Below are 20,291 nucleotides of genomic sequence, written 5' to 3' on the forward strand. Positions count from 1 at the left end.
AGGAGGGTGGGGTTTAAGCTCAGGAATCACAGCCTAAAGCACAATAATTGTCAGGTTTCCTCAAAGGTGTTTGCAGTTTCACATACCAGAAGTGTAGAAAGGCTGAAAGGAGAAGGTGGGGCAAGGGCATGAGAGTTTCTTTCAATGATACTAGTATAAACTGTACGTGTCTGAGCTAATATTAACTAGAAATTTGTCTACTACACTTCTTTTTTTTTTTTTTTTGAGACAGAGTTTCTCTCTTGTTGCCCAGGCTGGAGAGCAGCGGTGTGATCTCGGCTCACTGCAACCTCCATTTCCCGGGTTCAACAGATTCTCCTGCCTCAGCCTCCCGAGTAGCTGGGATTACAGGCATGCACCACCATGCCCAGCTAATTTTTTTTGTATTTTTAGTAGGGACGGGGTTTCGCCATGTTGGTCAGGCTGGTCTTGAACTACCAACCTCAGGTGATCCACCTACCTCGGCCTCCCAAAGTCCTGGGATTACAGGCGCGAGCCACTGTGCCCAGCCTACTATACTTCTTTTAAGTCTTAAGTATATGAAATACTAACTCTGACATCCAGTATTTGTTTTAAATATTATGCCATTTCAATTGTATATAAATATAGCTATTATCTATTGAAAGCTTTAGTAGAGATTATATTTTGGAGTGTATCTCTTTTTAGTAAAGCACAATATGAAAGACTTAGAAATAAAGTGTATGGACAAATTTGATAATGCTTGACAAAAAAAGAAGGCTCTGCATTTTAATGAGTTTTCAATTAAAGCAGAACCAACTTTTTTTCCCCAGTGAGAACATACCTGTGAATAGAACCACCTTTTAAAGTGCACTTGCATTCTGACATTTGTAAATGTAATATTTTAAATTATTTTTAAGGTCTTTATGGCTTTTTAGTGTAAAATATAAATATTTCAAGTGTGTTAACACAAATGTGTTTTTTATTTCTGATTTACTCATTGTACTTCAAGACACTAAAATAACCCCCAATATGAAGTAAATAAAAAACATAAATTGAGACTTAATATAAATATTGTTTTGTACACAATATGGCAGAAAAACTTCTTTTGTTCTCTTTGTCAAATGAGGGAGTGGTTTTATTTGATTAGAAATGTTTTTCATGTGTGAGTATAATTACTAATATATTTTTAATGGAAACTATCATCTTAGATTTCTCAATTTTATTTTGAAAAATTGTCTCTGTTATGTTTAGTAACTGGCATTACTCCTGAAGTATATGAGGATAAATACTATTGTGTTGTCTCAGTTTCCTTACAGCAGTGAATCTTTCAGAGAAGGTGAAATGGCTTTAGACAGCCCAGATTAGAATAAATAATCCTTATTTATTGTCTAGTAAGAATGTTTTTGAGCGTGCTTACCTTATGTATCCTAGGCAGAGAGCTATCATCTCCTCAGAGAGTTTGCATTTATGTATACACAAAATAGACGTGCATAAGTGAGAATCAACACACCCAATCCAGAGGCTGATTGATATTCTGTTGGTCAAAGCTTTGGGATATTGTCAATTCCCAGACTCTTGTCCTGCTTTCAGACAGCCTCTCACTGTGGGAACTGCACCTTCCTCCAGCCCTGTGCCCTGTGGTCAAGGAGTCCAAAATCTCTGTGGGTAAATAATTGACTCCTGTGTAAGAGCTATGGAAGTCACTTATCAAGGAACAGCTTTTTTTTTTCCCCCTTCCCCCCACCAATTTGGGGAACCTTTTCCAGTAACTGTGGCCCCAAGAAGGCAGAAGGCAATTTACCAGTAAAGATACAGGAGCTTCTATTACCTCATGGTGTCCACTCTGCTGTGGGCAGGTTATAACCCACTCCAGATCTGGCACAGAGAGAGAAACTTTTATAAAAATTGCTTAAAGTCAATAATCTTTTCTGCAGTCTCATTATGCGCCCCCATTGTTAACCATGGAGCACCGAGGTCTGCACTGACACCACAAGACTCTGGAGCAGCACCTGGAGTACGTGGTGACACCCCGAGACATGTGGTGATGCCCCATGCTTCATACAGGCTCCCAGGTCTAATGATTCACCAAGACCCATATTGTCATCTCTGGGTGGCCTGCCCTGGGACTAACACTGAGTCTTTGAGGATCCCAAATTACCTAAATTTTGTATATGGCAGGGTGGGGTTTTTAACGGGGAAAAGTTAAAAAGCAAATTAGTTAAGGTAACCCAAAGGAGCAGGAAGATAGTCAGTAATGTTTCCCCTGAGTCAGTGTCAGCTCCTTGAAGGAGGATAGAGTAGCAGGTAGAATAAACTGTTTTCAGGCATAATTGCATTTATTTTAATTCTCTGACCCTTTAGCCTGCTTGTGGTTAATAGGCTTCTTTAGCTCTAGGCCTCTGTGTCATTAATTTGACATCAGTCTTCAATCTAGCATCTGTTCTGGGGCCTCTGTGCCACTAAAAATGATAAACATATCAAATCACGAAGAGCAATCCCATCAAATATATTTTTAAACATGAAATATTTAGAAATCGATGCCATTTATAAGCATATAATATTCTGGTTCCTGGCGTATATATTTTCTTGTTTATAATATTAGGAAATCTGATTCAAAGAGTCTGAAGACTGAAGTATCACTTGAGAAAATAGAATTTAAGATTGCAAGTTCCAGGCTAGACTCTGCTCTACCAGGGCACAGGTCTTTGGTTCATGTTGTATCCCAAGTACCTAGGACATCCTGGTACACAAAGGATGCTCAATAAATACTTCTTTAGGCTGGGTGCAGTGGCTCACATGTATAATCCCATCACTTTGGGAGGCCGAGGCCGGTGGATCACTTGAGGTCAGGAATTCGAAACCAGCCTGGCCAACATGGTAAAACCTTTTCTCTACTAAAAATACAAAAATTAGCCAGGCATGGTGGCACACACCTGTAGTCCCAGCTACTTGGGAGGCTGAGGCAGGAGAATCGCTTGAACCCAAGAGGTGGGGTTGAGATTGAGCCACTGCACTCCAGCCTGGGCAACAGAGCAAGAGTTCGTCTCAAAACAAAACAAAACAAAACAAACAAAACAAAACACTTCTTTATTGAAGAAAAGCAAAAATTGACACTAGAAGTCATTTGAAGGTGACATACTGATTGTTTTTCCTAACATTTTATTATTAACTTTTCAAATATACAAAAAACTTGAAAATGTTTCATAATGAACACTCCTATTACTTGCCACTTACGGTCTACCATTAACATTTTACTATACTTGCTCTATCATACATCTATCCATCTACCCATCTTTCTATCCATCCATTAATTCATCTTATTTTTAAATGTATTTCCAAGTAAATTGCAGACATCAGTACTCTTCTCCCTAAATACTTCCTGCTGACCATTTTATTGTTGACAGTGGTTTCTTGCACTTTCTTCATATTCTTAACCATATTGATAGCATTCTGATGTCTGCTATTATTGGAAAATCCCCTTTGAGCTATCTGTAGACAAAACTTATTTGCAAAAATGAGTCAGGATATAGTTTCGGGACCTCAGTTTTAATATGAAAATCAACTAAAAGTCAAGCATGCTAGTTGTCTATTGCTAAGTAACTCTAAAACTTTGCTTCAAACAACAATAAATTATACTTTTATTACTTCTCACAGTCTTTGTGGGTGAAGAATTGGGAGCAATATGGTTGGGCATTTCTGATTTGGAGTCTCACGAGGTTGCAGTCAAGATATCAGCTAGGGCTGCAGTCATCTGAAGGCTTCACCAGGGCTAAGACATTCTGTGAGGCAGCTCATTCACTAGGCTGACACGTGGTTGTTGGTGGTTGGTGGGAGGCCCTGGTTCCTCCCAATGTGGGCCTCTCCACAGACTTCTCTAGTGTCCTTACCACACCACTCTGGCTTCCCCCAGAATGAGTGATCCAAGCGAGAAAGAGAGACAACAGGGAAGAAGGTATTATTTTTCTGACATAGCCTAATTCTAGGATTTAGAAGGAAATCACTAAGTCTGGGGAAGTAGGCTTCACCTTTTGAAGGGACTAAAGTCAGAGAATTTTTGCACATATTTTAAAATTACCACATCAAGGTGTGTGTGTGTGTGTATGTGTGCGTGTGTGTGTAGTGTGTGTGTCTGAAATGATTTTAATAAGAATATCCACCTGAGGGATTGTTGTGAATTAAAATGACATAGTGCAGGTAAACTGCTCAGTATGGCTCTGGTCTGCTAATGCTAGAAGGTAGGACTTCTATTATTATTATTATTATTATTATTATTTTGAGACAAATTCTCGCTCTGTTGCCCAGGCTGGAGTGCAGTGGCACGATCTCGGCTCACTGCAACCTCCATGTTCAAGCGATTCTCCTGCCTCAGCCTCCCGGAGTAGCTGGGACTACAGGCGCGTGCCACCACACCTGGGTAATTTTTGTATTTTTAGTAGAAATGGGGTTTCACCATGTTGGCCAGGCTGGTCTCAAACTCTTGACCTCAGGTGATCTGCCTGCCTTGGTCTCCCAAAGTGCTGGGATTACAGGTGTGAGTTACTGTGCCGGGAAGGATTTCTGTTATTAATAGTAGTAGTAGAAGTAGCAGCATCATCATCCCTACCAAGACTATGACACATATGCGCAAGATGCATTAGGAGAATGCATCTCAGAAAACAGGTTGAGAGAATATAGCAAGAAAACAAATTTTGTGCAGAAGAGCCTTTCATCAGTTGACTGCCTCAAATAGGGTGAGCGTGGAAAAGAAGGTTGAAGGATGTTAAATATTCTGACCTGCAATAACTGTTAGGGAGGATGAATTTGCACTTGGAATAGGAAATGGCAAGGTGACTCCTGCTGAGGGAGAGCAGTGGGCTATGTGTCCCCCATTCCAGGAGCCCTGTGATGTAACTGGAGAGCAAACTGCAGGAAGTTAAAAGAGGGAAAACAAATTGTTTAACTCTGATGCCTGGGAGGGGCAAATTTTCAACATCGCAGTTACTTTTGATAATACTGTGTATTTACTTTTTTATTCTAACTTGTAATTAAAACATTTTTGAGGTAAAATAATGAGACCTTGATGTGTGATCTCTTTTTCCCCCCAGCTACCTCTGAACAGTGCAGATGAGATTTATGAGCTACGTGTAACAGGACGTACCCAGGATGAGATTTTATTCTCTAATAGTACGCGCTTATCATTTGAGACCAAGAGAATATCTGTCTTCATTCAAACAGACAAGGCCTTATACAAGCCAAAGCAAGAAGTGAAGTTTCGCATTGTTACACTTTTCTCAGATTTCAAGCCTTACAAAACCTCTTTAAACATTCTCATTAAGGTAAGTGCCAGACAGAAATGAAGCAAGGAATTCTAGCCATCTTACTAACCCCCTCTGGGAAGTTCTGCTTGTGTTGACACTGGAATATCTTAGAATTCACCTAAGATAAGCTTCCCTCCCAACATGGAACTCCTCTAATAGGAAAGAAGGTGGTGCATGCAGCACTGGGTTAAGAGCTCAGCCTTTAGAGTCAACCTGCTTGAGTTCCAGGCCTGGCGTCTTCATTGATTTATACAGTTGTCAAACATTTATTAAACTTCTGTGTTGCAGGCACAGCGATAGGGCAGTGAACAGAAGAGATTAAGTCCCTGCTGACACTGAGTTTATTTTTCAGTGGGTAGTAGGAGACAGACATAATAAATAAACATACAAATATATATTTATAAAGGGACAGATATGTATGTATTTGTGTGTGTGTATGAGAGAGAAAAAGGGAGTGAGAGAGAGAGAGTTTGTGTTTGCTACTTTTCTTCTTTTTTTTTTTGAGATGGAGTTTCACTCTTGTTGCCCAGGCTGGAGTGCAATGCATGATCTTGGCTCACTGCAACCTCCGCCTCCTGGGTTCAAGCCATTCTCCTGCCTCAGCCTCCTGAGTAGCTGGCATTATAGGCATGTGCCACCACGTCTGCCTAAATGTGAATTTTTAGTAGAGACGGGGTTTCTCCATGTTGGTCAGGCTGACCTCGCGATCCACCCACCTCAGCCTCCCAAAGATGCTGGGATTATAGGCGTGAGCCACTGCGCCCAGCATGTTTGTTGCTTTCTCTAGGGTTGTCTGGGAAGACTGGTTTGAGCAGAGAGCCAAAGACAGTAAAAGAAAATAAGCCCATACAGAGGGGGAAGCACATGGAAAGGCCCTGAGGGGGAGCTTGTTTGGCGCATTGGAGGAACAACAAGCTGGCAGTGTGCTGGAGCCCTGGGGCGAGGGGACAGGTGCTAGGAGATGAGGTCGTATACAAGTAGATGGGTTGGGGTGGGGCTCATGCAGGGCCTTACTGGCCATGATAGGGACTTTGAAACTTATGCTAAGTGAAGTGAGAATTCACTGGAGAATTCTGAGGCGAGACTTGATGTAATCTAACTTAACATCTTAAAAGGATCACTGTCAGCTCTAAGAAGAATAGATGCTAGATGCTAGCTGTGTGATCCTGGGTAAATTAATTAACCTTCTAGAACCTCAGTTTCCTTATCTAGAAAATATGTAATAATAAAACCTCACAAGGTTTTTATGAGGCTTAAGTGAGATAATTCAAGTAAACCATTTAGAACTGTGTCTGGCACATAGTACATGCTCACTAAACGTTAGCCATTATTATTATTTTAGGAACCCCTTTTGAAAGGTAGTAATTTTGTCTCTGCTGCTTAATACTCTGATGATTTGGAGGCACTGTGGTTAGCACACTGAGTGCTTTCCTGTGAGAATCAAGTTGAAGACAACTGAGATCCAGCTGGACCTGGTTTTCTATATTTAAACAGAGAAGAACACTGGACATTTGATCATTACTTGGAAATAGGGTGACTAACATCCCAGTCTGCCTGGGATGCCCCTGATTTTAAAACTGAAAAGTCTCTGGTCCTGGGAACCTCTTTAGTCTCAGGACATTGGTTACTCCAGATATTCTAATGAATAACGTAGCGTGGAAGGTAAAGTAGGCCTTTTAGTTTGGTATCTTTCTATTCTTAGTTTATTTGTTGTTATAAATTAAAACAACAAAACCCAATCAAATCAACATGTATACATTTAACTTTGAGCCAAGATATATTTGTAGCCAGTATCACATTTGTTGCCATGGTGTTCAATGCATATTTCTTGAATTGAACTAGCGTTATTTCAGAGTTTGCCTTTGGTATGTAATGGAATGTTTATAAAGCAGGTTGACATAGTGAATAGCATTTCTAAATTCATGTCACCCTCTGAGCAGAGTTGAACTGACTCCATTCATACCATCTTTCATCATTTACCCACATATATGGAGAGCTTACTGTATGCCAGAAAGGATGTGTACAATAGATGGTTTAATAAATGTCTGGCTATCTCTGGGTGTTTACATTCAATGCTTCCTTCTATTGCAGGCAAATAAAAGTTAGCACTGCATAAATTGCCTGTTCTAGACATTAACCCAGAACTAACCCTGCTGGTTCTGGATAATTAGTCTGTGCATTTTCATAGTTCTGCCTCTCTACTCTGCTCTAGTATCTTCCTTTGAACCTTTGATTTGCAGATTCTTTGGGCTCTTCTGTGCAGTTTGGGACTTAGCAGACCACGTTTGGCTTTCTGGAAAGGGCTCAGAGAGACTTTCCTCTTGTTAGCTCTGGTACTGATATGACCCTCTTGGCCAGGGGAGGGGAGTTTAAACTAAAATTCTACCTGGAACCCAAAGTGTTTTGGAGCTGTGAGTGAGGGGTGGCCATGTTCCTGTCTCTGTACCTGGGAGGTGATGCTCAAATGTGGACTTAGGTCTAGCTGCCTTCCTCCTTGTAACTTGCAGAGGCCAGGTGGGAGCAGTGATGTGAACTCTTTCAGCTGAAAACAGACGTTTGGGCCAGGTTTACAAGTCTATGATATTTTCTACATCTTTCAGTGTGGAATAATTGGTGTCTTGGCAAAACTTTTCAGAAAAAATTGGGACTTAGCCTGAACTGGAGCCCCTGACTGAGACAGTTGTACTCCTTGGCACAGCACCACCTGCAGGCTGATGTGGAGAAGTGCACTTGAGAGTTAACGGGGCCCATCTTTCCCAGCCAGAAATGGCTGCAGGATGTAGCTAAGATACTGACGGTCACAGCACCTTCAGAGTGTTCATTGTTGTTATTGGGGACTGCAGGCCATCTTTGGGTATTATTCATTTTGCATGCCCCAATAACTGGTGTTCTCAGGAGGGAAAGGAGCTTCGAGGCCTTTTGGCAGTAGAAAAAACATAACCTGTGTCTCCCACGCTTCTGGCCTCCTCTAGCCAATTTGGCCTGACACAATGGAATTGAGTGCCTCTGACACTCTGATGGCAGCTGGCATGGCTTCTGCTCTGACCTCTCCATCCAGAAGTTGTTGGTGCTAGTATGGGTAAATGATCTTGTAGGGGAACAGGTGTTATTGGCCTGGGGGTATATCCTGTTATTGTGCCCTGACACTCTGTTTTGGAGCAGTGGTGACTAACTCAGAACCTGACCCCTGGCCGGGTGAGGAGGCTACTTTATTTGAGTGATTTGAATTCTCTAATTCTACATGCTGGACAGACATGTCCTTCACACATAATCCAGAAATAGTTCTCACAGGCATATTCTCCAGCCAGGGAGCTTACTGCTTGAGACAATCAGGTACTGTGTGCTGTGTTGAGGCATCTGACAGAGATCCAGAGCCATCTAAAGGTGACTCGAAGGGCATGTGGGGCCACTATTCCAGGATCTGTGGCCTGCAGCTTTTCTGGCTGTGACAGGGGTATTGCTCATACTGTACATGGCTGTGTCGTAGCAGCAGATGGCCACATGCAAATGCTGGGCTCTGCTGTGACATCACCATGCTTGGCTGGTTCAAATCCTGATGTGCCTTGTAGACGTCTGGTGTTTCTGCATTCTCTCCCTCTGCCTTATTGGTGACAGTTAGACCTAGGTCCAAGACAGGCTTGGGAAAGCAGAGGAATTATCTCATTCTCCCCCAACCCTCCAGATCCCCCAGGTACAAAGCCATCAATGAGGTCAGTTCAGACTTCATTGTCCAGGAGAAATGTATGCCCTCATTACCATAATGTTTCAGTAGAATATGGACATTCCGTTTTCCTCCACTTCAGGTAACACCAAGAATTATTGTTATTATTATTTTTATCTGTGTCAGTCTGACAGAAGAAACACACTATTATATTGTTTTCATTTGTATTTCCTTAATTACTAGACAGCATGTATTTATTGGCTATTTGTATTTCTTCCTTTGTTCCTGAGCCTTTGAACTTCATAGCCCTCCCATGCATCATGCTGTGGCAGGCACAGTAGGGCCAACTGCTCATTACAATGCCTGGCCCAGGAGTTTGCCAAGGATACAGTGACCTGCTTGTTCTTGACTTGCTTTTGGTCTCTGGTTTTCACAATTGGTTTCTGGCTTATTAGACTGCTTTCTGCACAGTTCTCAGCATTGTACTTACCCCTAACTGTCATATCTCCACTCTGGGAGAGAGGTTTCTTCTGTTCTAATAACTGGCCCCACTCACTACTTCTAGGCAAAGTTTAGAGGATAAGTCTAAGGGAAAATATTCAACCCCTGCTCTCAGTCACAGTCTAGTTGGGAATAATAAAATACAGATTTTTGGCAAAATAAAATATGTAAAATAAACATATTTTACTGCCTTTAACAAAAATATGTATTCAAGAGAGATAAACTCCAGATATACTAGGGACTTTCCAGGAAGCAGTCACCTCTGCCTATTGGAGGCATGTATAGGCGGCAAGAAGCTGAAACTGATTTCACCAGTGGACAAGGAAGGGAGGGATTTCCATGCAGCAGCTGCAGAGACCTACACGCATGGGCTTTTGGGAATAAACTGCAAACAAATCTGTATGTTTGGAGGAAGATGAGCCTAGAAATATAGATGGAGTAGTATTAGTAAGGGCCTTGTAAACTAGGCAAAGAAGTGTAGACTTCCTGTAGGCAAACAAAAGCCCTGGGTACCTAGTGGTCTAGTATAATCATCATATACTATAATCAGGGACTATAAAAAGTGTATAGTCACTGCTTTTTATATGCCAGGGACTGTGCCAAGTATTTCAACCACTGTAACTCATTCTCAGATTTGTGTTTCAGATGGATCACACTGTTGGTAGTGGGGAAGATGTATTGGAGAGGGCAAGACTAGAGGGGGAAGATTAGTTGCATTAGTTAGAAAATAGGACATGGTGGCTGGATGTGAGGATGGAAAGAAGGAGACAAATTAGAGACACATTAACCTAACAAAGTTAAAAGGTCTGGAAATGTGAGAGAGGAATCTAGGATGACTGCTGGAATGGCTTGGATAAATGTTGCATGAAGGGATTGTTGTTTGGGAGGTTATAGGAAGAGTGAAGTGTTTTCCATGTATATCCTTGTTTAAACATCTCTCCAATATGCTTCTGTTGAGTTAAAAGGCAGACATAAGTTTGGATTCTGAATTTCATCGTGCACTGGTGCTGTAATATTGAGTCATGCCAGTCACTTGAATGCGTACCTCCCTCTCCAGGAATCAGTTTTCTCAACTATAAAGTGAGGATAACCATGTCCTAAAGGAGAATTGTAATGATTAGAGATAAGGCAGAGTGCCTGACACATATTGAGCCTTTAATAAATGGGGCCTGTTATCTCTACAGTTACATTTTCTTTTAACACTACTACCACCACCGCCGCCACCAGGGGTTTGGTGATGTACATGTTGTAGTGTTTCATGTAGAAGGAAACAGGGTGCCAGGAATTAAAAGGTGGAGCAGAATCAAGATGAACTCAGGAGAAATATGAGAAAAGAATAAACTTTGATTTGTCTTCTTTAGTAATATAGAGCCTACGTTTTCCAAAATGTTCATGCAGCATTCATCCAAGCCATTCCAGCAGTCATCCTAGATTCCTCTCTCACATTTCCAGACCTTTTAACTTTGTTAGGTTAATATATCTCTAATTTGTCTCCTTCTTTCCATCCTCACATCCTGCCATCCAGCCATATTTGTGCCATATTTTGGAGTAAAGTTCTGGACCTGGGTGGGAATGCTGCAAGGCATTGTTCCTAACCTGATAGGATACACATGCACATGGGCAGCCTCTACATACTTACATGTCTGGTTTTCATTTTAGGACCCCAAATCAAATTTGATCCAACAGTGGTTGTCACAACAAAGTGATCTTGGAGTCATTTCCAAAACTTTTCAGCTATCTTCCCATCCAATACTTGGTGACTGGTCTATTCAAGTTCAAGTGAATGTGAGTATAAATATATTTTTTTGGGGGAATGTTAAAGTGATTTAATTAGGTCAGGTGGGGGAAAATCTCCAAAGTCATTTATACAATGAAGAGAAAAAAATTAATGTGAACATTTAGACAATTTAAACGGTTTATTTTTAATTTATGATGTTTATCTAGCCTTCATTCTAACACATTAGAATTTTCATAACTGTTGTCTTTTTCTATGATATGATGTGTAAAGGTTAAAACATTTTGACATTTTAGTACACAACGTTTACTTATTTGTTTCATGTATTGTTTTAAAACTAAGTAATGAACACATAGCTATTATTTGGCAAATTTTATGCCTTAGAATAATGACTCCTAATGAGTGATTAGATTAACCTACTTTTATCTTTGTTTTAAGAAACAGTGACTTAAATAGCCACACCTACTGCTGTTCCCCAATCCTTTTTCCCTAGCTTCTACACCTATTGCCTTTACTTGCTGCCAACTTGTATAGCTCTGAAATCTAAACGGAGGGCATTAAATGCCATATACATCTAAATGGAGGGCATTTATTGGAATGAATGAGACACAAACACAATGGGATGGAAATAATTTTAAAAAGCAATGAGACTTAACTGTTTTATGTGATATAAATTGGTCATTTAGTATGTAACATGTAAACCTTTATATTTTTCTATATTTATGTGACATATAAACATATAAGATATAATCATTTTTTTCTGTATCTAAAGGGGAAGATATGTAATATGAAATGCATGAAATTATAGCTTATTCTAAGCATTGTTGCTGAGCCTTGAGTAGGTGGGACTGGTATGTGAATTGACCTGTATGAATGAGAACAGTGCTGGAGGCACAATGGACTCTCAATATTTGCTTCATGGCCACCCCGCATCTTTATGGGTGTTTGTATGATGTGTTTACCAATATTATTCTTTTTAAGGTAGCAGAAGCTCTACTGAATGTATGATGTGGTTTTAAAGAACATTTGAGGCAATATTATGAAAGGGGCTCATACTTTTAGAGAACAATGTAATGCATAACCATTAAAGTCATGGACAATTTGCAGTGAGGTCTTTGCTTATTTCCTTACTTATAACAGTGTAATAATAACCACCATTATAAATGGAAGCCTAGAGCAGGGTGTGATGAGTTCTAGGGGAAGTGGAATTCTTTTTTTTTTTTTTTTTGCATAAATTATATTGTTGTATACAAACTATGAGTACTTTGCTTTTATTTTTAAACCTTTGTATCTGAGCTTGTAGAGAAAGTGGAAAGAGTAGGCATTTGTGAAACTTAGAAAATAGGGAAAAATTTGTGTAGGAGTAGGGAAAATGGAAGAGAACCTTATGGTCTGGGGATTTGGGAGAAGTTGATGTTACTGGAGCATGTGGAGAATGACGGCGGTGTAGATTAGGAAGCACATTGTGAGTTTAAAGTAGTTTGAATATTATTTTCAGTTCCCACTTAAATTCTTAAGAATCACTTTTTTTTTGTCCATCCATCCATCCATCCATCCATCGATCCTTCCATCCACCCACCCACCCACCAACCCAGTATGTGTTAAGGACTTTATGGTTGTGATGAATACAAAGAAGGTAAACACATGACCTCCATTTTCAAAGGTCATTGTCATGGTGACATGAACAATATGATAAAAATTAAATGACATAAGGGGGACAGACAAACACAAGGCAGTGCAATAGCAGAGGAATTGTAAGGTGCTCAGTCCAGCTTGGTGATAAAGAGGGTTTATTGTTAGCACAAGCACCGATGTTTTGGGGCCAGCTGCTCCTTCTGTCTCCCATGGTCTGCTCTGTTCTCCTTTCACTCTTCTGCCAACCTTTGAGGTGTTCTTCAGTTCTTCTGATTCCATTAGCTTAGCTAAATAACCATCATGCCCAGAGTCTTTAAAGCAAGCCTCTGCACAGGTGGCTGGCAGCCTGTGGGTGGGCCGCCCCGGGTTGAGGTGTCCATTGTTGGTCCATTCAGACGCCACCTCTGCACAATGACCAGCAAGAGCAGTTTTAGCTGGATAACAGGCGCTGAGGGATTAATTTGTTCATTGAATGGTGGATGGAATAAGTACCAGAAGAGAGGGGGATGGAATAACAGAGGGAGACTTTGCAGAAGATGTGAGATTATACTTTGAAAGATTTATAGGATTCATCATGTTGTGGTTTGTGGACTTGGCTTGTCATATTGCTTTTATAGAAAAAAAATGTTCTTAAGGAAAATTAGGTGCTTAAAAAATGAAAAGCATTTGCAAGATCTGACCCTTACCCAACTTTTCAGTCTTGTGAAGTGCCGCCCTTCCTCTTGAACTCTATGCTTTAGACATCTTATGTCCCTTAAGTTTCTTAAACTCACCCATCTGTCTCATTCTAGAGCCTTTCATCATGCTGTTCTCTCTGCTGAGAATGTTTTTTCTTCCTTATTCTCGCTACTTGCTTTTAACCTGCAGGCATTCTCTAAAGTGGCCTGGCTGTTCCAGACATTCCCATAGTACTGTGTGCTTCCCTTAATTCACTCATGTCACTTTTAATTAGCGGTCCATGATAGACAGTAGCCTTTGTAAAGCTGGTGACCTTCTGGTCTTGCTCACCTCTCTGTTCCTGGGACCAAGTTCAGTGCTTTTGCATGTAAGTAGAAAGCAGTATTTGCTTAAAACGAATGTGTGAAAACTATATAACAATAATTCGTCTTGAACCAAATGCAATTTTCCCTTTTCTATATTCTATAAAGCATCTTTATCTTTTTGAAGACAAGAATATTGGTCAGGTACTCGTCATTCGAGGTATGTTGAGGCATTCAACTAAGAAAAAATAAGCCCCTTAAAAAAAAGAGCCCTTTTAGAACCACCAGGGGTCAGTATAACCAAGGAAATGTTATGAGAAGCAACTGTGGCCTTGGTCTCTAGCTTTTGTTTTTGACTACTGCGCAGCATTAAAGGACTGTATATTTCTTGTTATTAAACCCCTTTTCTTTTAGTAGTGAATAATAACATGGAGGAAATGTATTTATTATTTAAATAGCCCACCATTAGAGGCTATATTTTTACTTTTCGGAGGCAGTCACCATTCTCAATATAAAACTCAGGGAAGGAAAATATTTATTTTCAAGAAAGTATTGGCGGGGCGCGGTGGCTCACGCCTGTAATCCCAGCACTTTGGGAAGCCGAGGCGGGCGGATCACGAGGTCAGGAGATGGAGACCATCTTGGCTAATACGGTGAAACCCCGTCTCTACTAAAAATACGAAAAATTAGCCGGGCGTGGTGGAGGGCGCTTGTAGTCCCAGCTACTCGGGTGGCTGAGGCAGGAGAATGGCGTGAACCCGGGAGGCGGAGCTTGCAGCGAGCCAAGATCGCGCCACCGCTCTCCAGCCTGGGCGACAGAGCGATACTCCGTCTAAAAAAAAAAAGAAAGTATTTTTTAAATTTTTTAATTTGTAAGAGACAGGGTTGTCGTCTGTCACCCAGGCTAGAGTGAAGTGGCACAATCATAGTTCACTGCAGCCTCGAACTCTTGGGCTCAAGTGATCCTCCTGCCTCAGCCTCCTGAGTAGCAGGGACTACAGGTATGTGCCACTACGCCTGCCTAATTAAAAAAAAATTTTTTTCTTTTTCATAGAGACAGGGTCTTGTTATGTTGCCCAGGCTGATCTTGAGCTCCTGGACTCAAGCAATCCTTCTGCCTTGGCCTCACAAAGTGCTGGGATTACATGTGTGAGCCATCATACACAGCCTTCGGGAGAGTTTTGAAATTCCATTTTGTCTGTAGAAAAAATATGGAATGATATGAGTATTCCCACTGATGGACAATCTCTTTAAGAATTACCGGAGTTATCAGAGCTTTGATTTGTAATGACTATACAGGTAATCAGAAAGTGGTATTCTTCAGTTACCCTTTGTCCTAGGTCAGGAAAAGGATCCTTTAAGTAAAACAATACTTGACGGCTCCTTGGCATTTCTCCACTTGTATTAATAACATGTTTGTTTGTAGAATAAGAGTGAATAAGTCCTTTATGATACCATGTTAACCTTTCTGGATTAATCTAAATTGTTTGCCCTTCAAGTATTGTATTGCTTTTCACCTTCAAGGTTTTTTATGATAGTAATGGTGAGTATTTATTTTGGTCTAGTAGGATTTCTAGTTTTCTTCTTTTTCTTTCTTTCTTTTTTTTTTGAGACAGAGTCTCGCTCTTTTGCCCGGGCCGTGGTGTGATCTCGGCTCACTGGAACCTCCACATCCCAGGTTCAAGCGATTCTCCTGCCTCAGCCTCCTGAGTAGCTGGGATTACAGGCCACCACGCCCAGCTAATTTTTGTATTTTTAGTAGAGACGGTTTCATCATGTTGGCCAGGGTGGTCTCGAACTCCAGACCTCAAGTGATCCACCCTACTCGGCCTCCCAAAGTGCTGGGATTACAGGCATGAGCCACTGTGCCTGGCCAAGAAAGGAAACAAATGTTTTGGGGGATTAGTTAAGTGATTTGCCCAGTGTCCCACAACTTCCCAAACTAGGATTAGAACCCAGGCCTTTTGACACCAAATCCAAGGTTCTCTCTACCCTGCCACCTTGGTTTTCCATCTTATGTTTTATCTCTTTCATTGCTCAGCATATGATGGTGGGACATCATAAGTTCTCAATATATACATAGACTTTTTTTTTTTTTTTTTTTTTTTACAATGCTAGTTTAATTAAATTGCAAAGAAACTCTTGATGATTATAATTTTTAAGACCTCTTAAAATCAGTAAAGTTTAGTAAGAGCCCTGGCTGTTTTTGTGCTACTTATACGTGTGCTTAATTGACATACATATTCTAGTGTGAATAGTTCTTTGCTACTCTGGGGATTGTACTTCTCTTGAGAATATGACCAAGTCTTCTACCTCTGCCATACTTTGATTGCCTAGCTCTTTTTCATCATTTCTTTGTCTAGAGCACCAAGCCCTCCCCTCAGAGGGCAGAGGTATATTTTGGCTGTAACATCTTTTCATAGAAGTGTGTTTTATAGGGCCGTTATACTTCAGGTACATTATAAGTTGAGTGTGGGAATATGTTCCGATTTAATAATTGACTTGAAAATACACCTTAGGAAGATAATGTGTTTTAAAAGTTAGACATTCCTTGTATTTTCATTTCTTCGCAGTATAGTTCTCTAGGTACCTTATCTCTAGGTATGTTGTCTCGTGATTGATGTTGACAGTTTTCTCAAATAATTACACATTTTTTTTTGTTTTGTTTTGTTTTTTGAGAAAGAGTCTCACTCTGTTGACCAGTCTGGAGTGCAGTGTGCAATCTCAGCTCATTGCAACCTCCACCTCGCAGGTTCAAGTGATTTTCCTGCCTCATCCTCCTGAGTAGCTGGGATTACAGGTGTGCGCCATCATGTTCAGCTAATTTTTGTATTTTTAGTAGATATGGAGTTTCACCATGTTGGTCAGGCTGGGCTCGAACTCCTGACCTCAGGTGATTCACTTGCCTTGGCTTTCCAAAGTGCTAGGATTACAGGCATGAGCCACTGTGCCTGGCCTGCAAATGGTTTTTCCCTCCATTTTTTTTTCTGTAGTAAAATACACATAACATAAAATTTGCCATTGTAACCATTTGTAAGTGTACAGTTCAGTGGTATTAAGTACATTCATATTGTTGTGCATTCATCACCACCATCCATCTCCGTAACTCTTTTCATCTTGCAAAACTGAAAATCTACACCTATTAAACAACAACTCTTCATTCCCTCCCACCCCCCAGCCCCTGGCAGCCACTGTACTTTCTATCTCTGTGGTGTTGATTAGTCTTATATCAGCAGAATCATACAGGATCTCTTTTTGAGACTGGCTTTTTTCTCTTAGCATAATGTTATTATGGCTCACCCATGTTGTAGCATATGTCAGAATTTTCTCTCTTTTAAAGGCTGAATAATATTCCATTGTGTGAATATACCACATTTGGTTGCGAATGTTTTTGCATCTATGATTTAAAAATTATATTCGAGGTTACTAGAAGGTGATTTTAGGGGTTCTTTAAAAGAAAGGCTAATGTTGGTGTCCGAGAACCCGGCTTCTGGGAGCCAGGAGGGATCTGGCCAGAGCAGTGCAGCCCGCAGCCCAGTGCTCCAGGTCTTTGCGTGACCCATGCACTGGTGCTCATGTTCCTCCAAGAGCCCAAAAGAAGAGCCTGAGTCACTGAGAGATTCCTGGTCATTTGATGACGGCAACCCTGTGCTGTCTTTCCTCATTGTCAGATGGAAGTCTTTTCTTCTTTCTAGAGTGGCTTAGGCATTTGAGTTTACCATAATGGCCACCTGAGGCTGCAGCTGGTTCTGAAATATCAGTGTGCCACAGAATCAATGGACTGGGAGCTTGTTTAAAGATGCGTAGTCCAGGTCCCCCACCCAGATCACAATTTACTAATTTTGGCATGGGACCTAGGAGTTTGAATTTTAAATAAGCACTCCAGGAAATTCTACTAGTTTTTTGAACCGCATTTTGAGAAGTGCTGATAAATGCCCGCAGCTAGGCATCTTTAGAATACATCTTTTCCATTGAGAGGCAGTGTTGGGCAGTCAACAAGGTATGGAACTGGGGACAGGCCATCTGATTTATTCTTTGAATTCCTCAGCAGTGCTACTTTCTGCTATTTACTTTACCTTTCTAGGTAATCAGCTCAGTAGAGCTTCCCAGCACCTTAGACATACTAAGTCAGAATTTCTGGGACATTGTATATCCTTTACAACAGCTTCTCTGATGCTTCAGATGCACAGCCAGCTTGGGAACCACTGAACTTGATAATCTTATAGTCTTTTCTATCTGTCACTAACTACAATTTTGTAACCGTTGTCTCAATCTTAAGCCATTGTTAGAGGTGGGGAACAAGAAATAGCAAGCAGAAAACTCAACAGGGTTAAGGCTTGAAGTCACTCTTCTGGAGCCCTGTATAATGAAATGGGTTATCAAATTATTATGTAACTCAGAAGCAATCTGCATTGAGTTATTTCTTTGCTTCTAACAGTTACATCTAGTTTCTCTTGAGTTAGTTGTTTTTTCTAGATTGGTGAGGGTTGCCAACACCTTACTGCTTTTTATAACCTTTCAGGATATTCCTTATTTTTTCTGGACTTCTTGTCCAGCGTCTGCCTGGGTCAGCTTGCTTCTTCTGTTAAGTATCTCTGGAGCTGTTTTTCTTTTGCAAAAGAGCACATCTTTGTTTGGACAGTTCTTGTCCCTAAAGCACTCTACCAGTAGCATCTGCTTAACCCGCCTGGCTTGTGATGACAACTTAACAGAAAGCATGGAGCAAAACTTTGACAGGTCAGAAAACAGTGGCATTCTCCTGAAATGTGGTTGTGGCTTCCAAAATACTTTCGCTAGTCTTTGCTTATAAGAAGAATGCTTTTTTTGGGAAGGATCTCAAACTCTTATATCCTTGTTCAGTGAGAAAGGGAGGGAGGAGATGGTTTTAGAATATTGATTTCTTAGAGCATCATCTGGCAGAACTCAGCACTTTCTCCTCCGTTCTTCCAAAGGCCCCGATAAACACCTCTAGAATAGCATTTATTAATCAATGTAGTGTTATTTTCCTTTTTTAAAAATTGTGGTAAGATATATGTATAAAATTTACCATTTTAACAATTTAAAAGTTAGGTAGCATCAGGTGCATTCACACTGTGGTGCAACCATCTGCCACCATCCATCTCCAGAACCTATTATTATCTTCAGATATTTAAAAAAATGTCTGCCTCATTTCTTAAACTGTGAACTCCTTGAAGACAGGAATTCTATTTTATTAATTTTCATATTTATTCTGTCTAATATAATATCTGACCTGTTATGGGAACTCATTCATGCTTGTGGGATGAAAGAATGAGTGAATAGAGCTTCTTCTAGGTGATTGCTGTTATTATCCTTTGTGATGTTCTTTGACTTCTAGTCTCATTCTGCTATATGATCTTGCAACTTAGTAGAAATATCTTTGTATATTTTCATTTTGAGAATATATATGGTTGCTGTATTTGATGAACCTGTGAGCTAATGGAAAACAGGACTTTTGGATTAATCCCCTGGACTTTCTCATTTTGAAAATTAAAAAAAATCTCAGGCAAGAACTGAATATTCTAGTTTGTTATAAAGTCTAAAATGCACTTATAATTTTGGTGCCATATTATTCTTGTGTCTTTATTGAGCCATTTGATCTGCTAGTGCCAGTCCTTTGGCAGTGTGCATTTTAATTTCTAGGCCCCATATGCAAATTTTCATGAGGAGTTCTTTGTTTTGTTCTTTCTCTCCAGAAGCCACCCTAGGAGGACCCCTCCTTTCAAATGTGTCTTCTGTACCCCTCTCTGAAGATACATGTTTTTGGCATCAGTTAGAAAACTTTGGGGCCAGACTTTAGGATGTTGTGTTCATCAATGAAATGGAGGGTCTGAGTACGTAGCATCATCAGTACATAGCACAGGGTCTCAGTGCTATAGATGATCTTAGAGGTCGCCTATATCCATCTCCCCACTTTATGGAGGAAGAATCTGAGATAAGTGACATGAGCTGGTTAGGCTCACACAGTGTGTTGTGGGAGGGTCAGGACTAGAAACTAGTTTACTCATACTTTCAGTTCTGTAAAATCAAATTATTTAATATGTGCAGCAATTGCTGTTTTATTTATTTATTTATTTTTGAGACAGAGTCTTGCTCTGTCACCCAGGCTGGAGTGCAGTGGTGCCGTCTCAGCTTACTGCAACTTCTGCCTCCCAGGTTCAAGTGATTCTCCTGCCTTAGCCTCCTGAGTAGCTGGGATTACAGGCATGTGCCACCATGGGCCTGGCTAATTTTTGTATTTTTAGTAGAGACAGGGTTTCACCATATTGGCCAGGCTGGTCTTGAACTCTTGACCTCAGGTGATCGCCCACCCTGGCCTCCCAAAGTGCTGGGATTACAGGCATGAGTCACCATGCCTGGCCAGCAATTGCTGTTTTAATATGGCCTCCTTGAAGGTTGAATTTAGATGTCAACAGGGCTTGCTGTATGCATTGGTGGAGAAGACACCTACTTCTTTTATATGACTTGTGGATGCCACGGGATCACCTTGTTTGCACGTTGGA

At 40.7% G+C, this 20,291-nt stretch overlaps 1 protein-coding gene across 6 annotated transcripts in view; it reads left to right on the top strand.

Moving 5' to 3' along the window:
* The window catches only part of CD109 (CD109 molecule), a 395,831-nt gene that overhangs the window by 29,116 nt on the left and 346,424 nt on the right, over window positions 1-20,291 (top strand). For all 6 annotated transcript variants that reach the window (XM_063666328.1, XM_063666326.1, XM_063666327.1 and 3 more), the window contains exons 4-5: window positions 5,046-5,276; window positions 11,080-11,205. Coding sequence is in view for 5 of the 6 variants with exons in the window: in XM_063666326.1 (XP_063522396.1) it covers window positions 5,046-5,276; window positions 11,080-11,205 (357 nt within the window). In the remaining variant the exon portion in view is untranslated. The remainder of the gene's footprint in view (window positions 1-5,045; window positions 5,277-11,079; window positions 11,206-20,291) is intronic.

Source organism: Pongo pygmaeus, chromosome 5 (genome assembly GCF_028885625.2).
Source record: "Pongo pygmaeus isolate AG05252 chromosome 5, NHGRI_mPonPyg2-v2.0_pri, whole genome shotgun sequence".
Taxonomy (NCBI): domain Eukaryota; kingdom Metazoa; phylum Chordata; class Mammalia; order Primates; family Hominidae; genus Pongo; species Pongo pygmaeus.